Source organism: Mustela nigripes, chromosome 16, assembly GCF_022355385.1.
Source record: "Mustela nigripes isolate SB6536 chromosome 16, MUSNIG.SB6536, whole genome shotgun sequence".
Classification (NCBI taxonomy): domain Eukaryota; kingdom Metazoa; phylum Chordata; class Mammalia; order Carnivora; family Mustelidae; genus Mustela; species Mustela nigripes.
Genome location: NC_081572.1, coordinates 44,778,715 through 44,787,997, shown reverse-complemented (window position 1 = coordinate 44,787,997; position 9,283 = coordinate 44,778,715). Strand labels below are relative to the sequence as shown.

The following is a 9,283-nucleotide window of genomic DNA, read 5'->3' as shown; positions in this document are numbered from 1 at the left end:
GTGCTAAAGGTCTGGAAACCTCGGGAGGTGGAAAGGGTGGCTCCGAGGAAGTGAGGTGCCCCCACATTTGAGAAGGGGGTTGGTGCGGAGCAGGGCGGTGGCGATGTTTAAGCATTGGGAGTGGGTGTGCGCAGGCCTCTACCTTAAGGTCGGTGAGGATCCCGTGGGAAGAAGGACCAGCAGGTGAGAGGTTAGCGTGGGGAGAGGAGGTGAAAGATAACGGGGCGGGGCCTGTGGGAGTGTCAGGTGAGATTAGCGACCTATTTCTGGAGCTCGGAGGGGTTTGGGACACAGGGCATTGGGGGAAGATCTCTATCGACATGATGGGAGTCCTACGGAGCTCTCGGGCCAGGCTTGGCAGCCGGGAGCCCCCAACCCTCCATCCCCCGCTAGGGCTGGACGCAATCGGTGACTGTGGCTCCGGGGCGTGGCCCCACGGCTGCTCCAATCGCCACCTAGCCGAATGATGGGGGCGTGGTCAAGCCCTGGAAAAGTTACAGCGGATTCCAAAGCCGCGGTGGGCTGGGGAGGCCAAAGACCCATTCTTGTCCGGAAACCAGCTCACAGTCTCCGCAGCCGGCTTTGGAGGAGTCCCGCCTGAGAGTGCGGGGGTCCAAGGCACTGAACCGGACCTAGCCCGCCCGCCAGGCCATGGCGTCCTGGGGGCTCCTTGTGACCAACGCCTCCTTCGCCGTCTTCCGGGGGCTGCATTGGACGCTGCAGCTGCTGCCCACGCCAGGATCTGCTGCCCAGGACAGTTGGAAGTGGCGGAACATCTGTGTCTCCCTGGTGCACAGCCTGCTCACAGGGGTCTGGGCGCTGCTTGGGTGCGGGGTATAGAGATTCGGGAGGCACCGGGATGAGGGTGAGGGGTGGAAATCTGAGATTGAAAGACCCGGCGGGCACCTTCGAAATCCAACCGGAACCTCGAGAGTCTGACATGGCATGGGGGTGTGAATGGGTGAGTGAGGGTGCACAGAGGGAGAATGGGGTCTGAGTCTGCACGATGCTGACCACGGTCCCCCACCTCCTACAGGTTGTCGCTGTACCCTCAGATGGCTGCTGACCCCATTAACGGCCACCCATCCTGGGCCCTGGTGCTGATGGCTGTGTCCGTGGGTGAGTCTGCAGGGAAGACTGGGCCGTTTTGTCGGGGAGCAATCTACCAATGATAATTCCAGGTCACTTTCCCCCTTTCCATAGAAGTCAAATATTTCTCGCAGCTTTGTTGAAGGAAACGAAAGACCTGGCAAAAGGAGGGGGTGAAGATTTCTCTCCAGTAGATACAACTACTTAGGGAACCCTAACGCCCCTCCCCCCTCATGCCACCCCCATAGGTTATTTCTTGGCTGATGGAGTTGACATGCTGTTGAATCAGACCTTGGGCCAGGCCTGGGAACTTCTCTGTCATCATTCAGTGGTGAGACTTAGGGAAAGGAGACACAGGAAGGGTGGTATGCTCAGTCTGGGGTCCCCGGTTTCTCTTCAGGTTTCTGTCCAATGACTTCCCAAAGTCTCTGACCCTTGTTGGTGCTTGATCTCCCCAACTTTGGCCTCATCTGCAGGGGAGAGGTTTGAGTGCTAGCCACAGCTGGAGTCTGAGCACTGCCTAAGTAGCTTCTATTCCCTCTGGTGTCCCATCTGATTGCAGAAATGTTGCGTCTGGAGCTTTTTTGACAAAGGGGAGTCCCAGTATAGGAAGAAGCCAGGGGGAATGAAAGCGCAGGATTGGAAGTTGTGGGGAGGGAGTTACTGCTGCTGCCCCACGCGAGATAGCCTCTAGGCCAAGGCTACTTCCATTCTGTGGAAGGGTTATTTTAAGGCCCAACATAAGGGCAGCTATAAAGGGCAGGTTCTTGATAGGGTGCCACAAAACCCTTGTGAGCCCTTGTCTTAATAAGGCCTGATTTGTTGGTACATGGTGGGCAGGAGATCATGGAAGGTCCTCTGACCTCTGACCCCTGTTCCCCAGGTTGTGAGCTGCCTCAGCACTGCCATTCTGTCCAACCAGTACGTGGGCCTCTGTGTGGTGTCTCTGCTCCTGGAGCTGAACTCTGTCTGCCTGCACCTACGGAAACTGCTGTTGCTTTCTCACCAGGCCCCATCCCTGGCCTTCAGCGTGGCCAGCTGGGCCACCCTGGCCACCCTGGCCCTCTTCCGCCTAGTGCCTCTGGGCTGGATGAGTCTGTGGCTAATCCGGCAGCAACACCAGGTTCCTCCCCCTCTGGTCATCCTTAGTGGAACTGGGTTGGTCACTGTGGGTGCCATAAGCATCACACTAGGCATACGTATTTTGGTCAATGATGTCCTGCGAGCTCGGTCCTGCCCACGCATCCTGGGGTACAAGGAAACTGGGGGCACAAGGAGATATCGTGATGGTGAGCTTGTTGCCAGGGACGATGCCACTCTCCTCCTGAAAGACTAGAGAGAGGCCTCAGGCTCCTCTTCTGCCAGGCCTGGGGCAGGTAGGGCCAGGACAGGGAGATTGTGGTCTACAGTGTCCAGTCCACTGTGGGGTAAGGACTGGGCTGAATTTTCAGTATCTCAGTCCCTCTTCCAAGTAACTCACACCCCTCCCCCATTCCTAGGATCTGAGAAGAAATGCTGATGTTCATGGATGGTGGGAAACTGGGCTATTGTTCAGTGAATTCCATCATCAAATGACTGCTTCTTCCAGCAAACTTCCTGGAGGTACAGCCAGTACTGCCAATAAGGGGAAGAAGGAGGCATGAAGCTAAGTGAAACTGCCAATGACATCCTCCGCTTTTAGCACAGGAACAGGTGAAGGAAGGCAAGGTCTTTTTTTTTTTTTTTTTAAGAATTTTATTTATTTACTTGGCACAAAGAGAGAGAGCACAAGCAGGGGGAGTGGTAGGCAGAGGGAGAGCAGCCCAACAGGGGGCCCAATCTCAGGACCCCAGGATCACAACCCCAGCTGAAGGCAGACGCTGAACCAACTGAGCCACCCAGGCGCCCCCAAAGGTGAGGTCTTATTAGGACCAGAGAGATCTGATGTGGAGGGGGTGGGTTCAGAGGGAAGAGAGACCTCACCTGTGACCAAATTCCAGGCAGCGGAGGAGGCCACAACAGGTGCTATCTGTAGCCAGTAGGGATGGACATACTAGTGGCCAAGAAACAGAAGAACTGGTCCACTACAGTCGCTGCTGATACTTCTGGTTCTTGAAGCCACACTACCGTGTTTGTACTTAACGTGAGTCCTACTGCCTTTTAAATTTTTAAAAAGCCCAGCATCTGCCTTTTAAATTTTCTTACTATCTTCTGACCTCTTCAAAGAAAATGCAGCTTCTTAAAGGAAGAGCATGGGACTAGGTCTGTCTTCTTAGGAAAGTACTGAAGTCCAGAGCCATTGCAGGGACTCAAACACCCATTCTGGGTGCCAAGTGTAGCGTTTTCCAAGGCCTAGGCTTTCATGGAAGAATGAAGACAGGCAGAAGTAGACGAAGGGAGGCTTTCACTTGACTGCAGAGGGATTAAGGAATATCTAACTCTCTTCTAGGATTCATTTGCAAGCTCTCCCTCTCTTTTTTCCCCTGCCATTTGTTTTTTTTATTTTTTTTTAAGAGGGGGATGAGAGAATCTTTTTTTTTTTTTTTTTTTTTTTTTTTTTTTTTTTTAAAGATTTTATTTATTTATTTATTTGACAGAGAGAAATCACAAGTAGACGGAGAGGCAGGCAGAGAGAGAGAGAGGGAAGCAGGCTCCCTGCTGAGCAGAGAGCCCGATGCGGGACTCGATCCCAGGACCCTGAGATCATGACCTGAGCCGAAGGCAGCGGCCTAACCCACTGAGCCACCCAGGCGCCCGGGGATGAGAGAATCTTAAGCAGGCTCCATTTCACAAACCTAATAAGATCATGACCTGAGCTGAAACCAAGAGTCCTCTTCTTAACTGACTGAGCCACCCTGATGCCCCTAGGGTAGGTTCTTACCACCCAGTTCTCATTCTCTTATCGCATTTAAGAGACAGGAAAAAAAATTTTTAATTAAATTTAATTTTTTTTAAGATTTTATTTTTGTCTCTCTCTCTGCCTGCCTCTCCATCTACTTGTGATTTCTCTCTGTCAAATAAATAAATAAAATCTTTAAAAAAAAAAAGATTTTATTTTTGTTTATTTGACAGAGACATAGTGAGAGAGGGAACACAAGCCGAGGGAGTGGAAGAGTGAGAAGCAGGCTTCCCACTGAGCAGAGAGCCCTGGTACAGGGGCCCGAATCCAGGACCTTGGGATCATGACCTGAGCTGAAGGCAGACGCTTAATGAGTGAGCCACCCAGGCACCCCTTTAATTTTATTTTTAAGTAAACTCCACACCCAATGCCAGGCTGGATCTCACAACCCAGAGATCATGACGTGAGCCAAAATCAAGAGTCTGACACTTAACTGACTGAGTCACCCAGGCGCCCCTCTCCACTACCACTTCTGCTGTCTGTCTTTCTTTTTTTCTTTCTCTTTTTTTTTTTCTTTTAAAGATTTTATTTATTCACTTGACAGAGATCACAAGCAGGCAGAGAGAGAGGAAGGGAAGCAGCCTCCCCACTGAGCAGAGAGCCCGGTACAGGACCCAATCCCAGGACCCTGGGACCACGACCCGTGCCAAAGGCAGAGGCCTCAACCCACTGACCACCCAGGCGCCCCTCTTTCTTTCTTTTTAACTGTGGTGCAGAATCTCTCCTTTCTTCAGGCAGAACAGCCAGGTTATAGGAAGTGTAAAGAAGATTAAGATTGCTATTCTACTAAACAACAGATAGAAAGAGATAACCCCTAATTGTCCACAGAAAAGATACATGAGCAAAAACAAGAGACAGGAAGATGAAAACAAAAAAATCCTGGCCAAAAGCTGAGCTAGAGAAAGACAAAAGGGATGATAGAAATAGACACACAAGGAGTGGCCGGGTGGCTCAGTGGGTTAAAGCCTGGGCCTTCTGTTCAGATCATGATCCCAGGGTCCTGGGATCCAGCCCCGCATCAGGCTCTCTGCTCAGCAGCGAACCTGCTTCCCTTCCTCTCTCTGCCTGCCTCTCTGCCTACTTGTGATCTCTGTCTGTCAAATAAATAAATTTTTAAAAAATCTAGGAGCACCTGGGTGGCTCAGTGGGTTAAAGTGGGTTAAAGCCTCTGCCTTCGGCTCAGGTCATGGTCCCAGGGTCATTGGATCGAGTCCTGTGTCAGGCTCTCTGCTCAGCGGGGAGCCTGCTTCCCTTCCTCTCTCTGCCTGCCTCTCTGCCTACTTGTGATCTCTGTCTGTCAAATAAATAAATAAAAATCTTATTAAAAATAAATAAAAAATCTTTAGAAATAGACACACATAAATTGAGGGACAGATTGAAAGAAAGAGAAGGATCACCTGTATCGAAGAGACAGATGTGAAGAGAGACAGAGAGCAAGACAGGGAATCCTTGGCAGAAATGTGAAGAAAGTGTCATGGATGCCAACAGGAACCAAAGTTATGGAACTGATAAAATGGTCATAAACATTAGTATATAGTCTTCAGTATAGAAAAATATAGTATAGAATATATTACATTTATTCTATATTGATTATTCAATATAGAATAACCAGTACAGAAAAATAGAAAAAAAAAAGCTGAATGGAAGGGACCCCAAGGATACAAGGCACAGATGGTCTAGACAACGAAACAGAGTGACAAGGAGGAACAACTAGACTCAGGAGAGATGGAGGTAAGAGAGGCATTTAGAAAGATTGGCAGAGCAAGAGAGAGAGGGGAAATAGAGATGAGGGGAGTTAGTCAGGGGAGCTGAGAAGCAGAACAGAAGGTGGAGGAGGCACTCAAAAGGAAGATTCACTGGCAGAAAAAGAAAGTAGGAAATATGTTGAGTTGGAGACAGGCAGAAAGACAAAGGACAAACAGCTACAGTGCAAAACACAAAGACAGCCTGACAGGAACTGATAGGCAGAGACTGGTAGGAAGATGAAGAGAAGTCAGAATCAGGGATATAAGTTGAGATGGAAGAATGGGCAAAGGGACTGAGAACCACAGAGAGGGAAAGAAGAGGTGGGGGAGGGGGTTGGTGACAACTGATTAAATAAACATCCAAAGGAAGAGGACACCGGACTGGCTCAGTTGATAGAGCATGTGTGATCTCAGGGTTGTGAGTTTGAGCCCCATGTTGGGTATAGAGATTACATTAAAAAGATAAAATCTTGGGGCATCTGGGTGGCTCAGTGGGTTAAAGCCTCTGTCTTCGGCTCGGGTCATGATCTCAGGGTCCTGGAATCAAGCCCCACATCGGCCTCTCTGCTAAGCGGGAGCCTGCTTCCTCCTCTCACTTGCCTACTTGTGATCTCTCTCTCTCTGTCAAATAAATAAAATCTTTTAAAAAATTTAAAAAGATAAAATCTAAAAAAAGAAGAAGAAGAAGAAGAAACACAACACCAAACAGACAGACAAAACAAAAACATCCAAAGGGGGACGCCTGGGTGGCTCAGTGGGTTAAGCCGCTGCCTTCGGCTCGGGTCATGATCTCAGGGTCCTGGGATCGAGTCCCACATCGGGCTCTCTGCTCAGCAGGGGGCCTGCTTCCCTTCCTCTCTCTCTGCCTGCCTCTCTGCCTGCCTACTTGTGATTTCTCTCTGTCAAATAAATAAATAAAATCTTAAAAAAAAAATAAAAAAAAAAAACATCCAAAGGAAGGAACAAGGAAGAGGAGGAAAAAGATGAAGAGAAGAAGAAAGAAAGCCTAGACAAAAAATAAGGAGGGATTGTGATAGATGCCCATCAGAGTCATTAAAGCACAAAGAGAAGAATAACAAATAGAGACAGGAGAAATTGCCACAGCCAGAAGCAGATACAGACAGAAAATAAGAGCAGAGATACTTCATGTAATCACATAAGAGCCAGAGAGGCAAATGTATAAAAGGTGACGTAGAGAAATAGTAGAATTCTATCAAACTGTATGTGTCCTTCATAGAAGTAGCATCTTCAAAACTCAATCTGCCATCTTCACTGAATGTCTGGATTAACAAAAACAATGTCCTGAGTTTTCAAAGACAAAGAAATGTGTCAAACCCATGGCAGGAATCTGTTCCCTAAGTATGTGTTGAGGTCAGTATTGATTCATTCTAAGCCCTCCATGTTTTCTTTTACCACTATCATAAATTCATGGTTCCAGTGAGTACCCCTCCAGGTAATAGTTGATAGTATCTATGAGATCTATCAAGACCTTGACCGCTATGGAAATATGGCTGTTTCTGTGGGTTAACTAGTCAACCTTGTACAGGAAGGGTGAGATTAGCTACTCATGGGGGTAGGACATGAAGGAATATCTGAACAATTGGGGGTCACACAAATTTTCGTCATGGTGACCCAGCGAAACTTCAGAAAGGCAGGATGGCATCATGATTATAACTGATTAAGTAGATTTCTCATCAAGTAGACCAGTTATAGATGGTGTGGGCCAGATACAAATGATGGGTCCTTCAGAAGCATGGTCATTTGGGTCCCTAGAAAAGAGAAGCTCAAACATGCAGAGGTTGGCAAATGTTATATTCGGTACAATGAGTTGGGCCACTCTGGCAGTGATCTGTCAGACCTCATCATGGCCTAGTGAAGTGGTCCTCAAGACTGACTCCATGCCACCAAGCTACTGGCTGATGAATTATTTGTCTTCTGGCACAAGGGAGTGGCTCTCTTGGATGGGGGACATTGGTATTATATGGTCTCAAACTACTATCCTGATCATAAATTAATAAATTGCTATGTAAATAATTGCATGAGGCTTTTGTGATATGTGGTCTCTTTGAGTCACTTCTTCTTGGCTCTAATGGTCCGATTTATAATGAAATACTGGATTATGGAAGCTTTTCTTGGGAAGGTCTCCTCTAGGCACCAACTTTTTGATCTACAAAGCCCTCAAGTGTTTGAAGATCCTCCACTATGAAAAAGCAAACCCAGTTTATTCAGTAGAATGGGCTTAGAGCAAGCCAATGCATTCAGACAATTTAGAGTGATTTTCAATGCCAAGGTTTGAAACCCAAATTTTCTTTTAGCCAAATTAATCATGAGTTAATAAGAAAATTAATTAAACAGAAATCTCCATAACTGAATTGTCAAGGCTTTATCTTACATAAAATCTGGATTTGTCAGGCTGAAAATGAGCCATCACTTAGCAGGAAAGTACATAAGGGAAACTATTCTTTAAAGAACTGCTCTTGTATTGAAATGAAATGTCTGCTTGGGATCACTAACTTAAAGTCACAGCACCCCAAGCTGAACATTTATTGTGCTTCTCCACATGTCAGTTATCTTTTATGCTTCATCCTGCTTAACCCCACTCGATAGAGACTAATCCCATTATTTAGATGAGAAAACTGAGGCTCAGAGAGGTTAATTTGCTCAGGTTTACCCAGATAGTTAGTGACAGAATCTACACTCAAACCCATTTTTTCCCCATTATATCACCTGCTATTTTTGCCTGCCTAGCACAGTAAGAGATTTTCCTTTGAAAACCACACCTCTCTTGCTCCCCTGTCCATGGGCATATGCCAATCATGCCATCAAAACACCCAACCATGCCAATCAAAACACCATATCCTCTTTTCCTAAAATGAGTTCATGACAGAGAAGCAGAGTTCTGAGCCTCAGCACCTTGAGCTGCTCGAAATTTTGGCTAAGATACACTAGGTGTATAGTTGTACAGGAAGGGTGAGATTAGCTACTCATTAGCTACTCATGAGATTAGCTACTCTACTACTACTACTAACATTGCTAAGCCAGTAGGATGCAAGAGAGCTTCCCTGAGCATGAAGCCATGACAGAAAGAGGAGGAAGAGATGAAAATTTCTATCATCAGTTGAGTATCTAGATCAAACTCTGCCTGAAGCCAGAACTTCCCTGGAATTTCAGTTACACAAGTCAAAAAACTTTTGATTTGCTTACGTGAGTATGGGTTCAGTTTGTTTCCCCCTGTAACCATTAGTCTTTGTTAATAACATCACCTTCAAAACTATCCATTCTTTTTTTTTTTTTTAAAGATTTTATTTAATGACAGAGAGAAAGTACAAGCAAGGGGAGTGGGAGAGGAAGAAGCAGGCTTCCCACTGAACAGGGAGCCCAATGTAAGGCTCGATCCCAAGATCCTGGGATCATGACCTGAGCAGAAGGCAGCTGCTTAACGACTGAGCCACCTAGGTGCCCTGAGACTATCCAGTCTTATTATTTCCTTTGGCAAAAAATTGAAACCTAGAAAAGTTAAGTGACTTATCCAAGCACACCCATCTAGTTTGTGGCATGGTCAGAATTAGAA

General features: G+C 47.0%; 1 protein-coding gene across 1 annotated transcript; it reads left to right on the top strand.

Annotated features, from left to right (window-relative positions):
• Positions 1-493: 493 nt before the first annotated feature.
• Positions 494-3,580, top strand: TLCD2 (TLC domain containing 2). The gene is made up of 4 exons (XM_059381041.1): positions 494-827; positions 1,037-1,119; positions 1,338-1,420; positions 1,973-3,580. The coding sequence occupies exons 1-4, from the start codon at positions 652-654 to the stop codon at positions 2,423-2,425; spliced, it is 795 nt and encodes a 264-aa protein (XP_059237024.1). The 5' UTR covers positions 494-651; the 3' UTR covers positions 2,426-3,580.
• Positions 3,581-9,283: the final 5,703 nt, after the last annotated feature.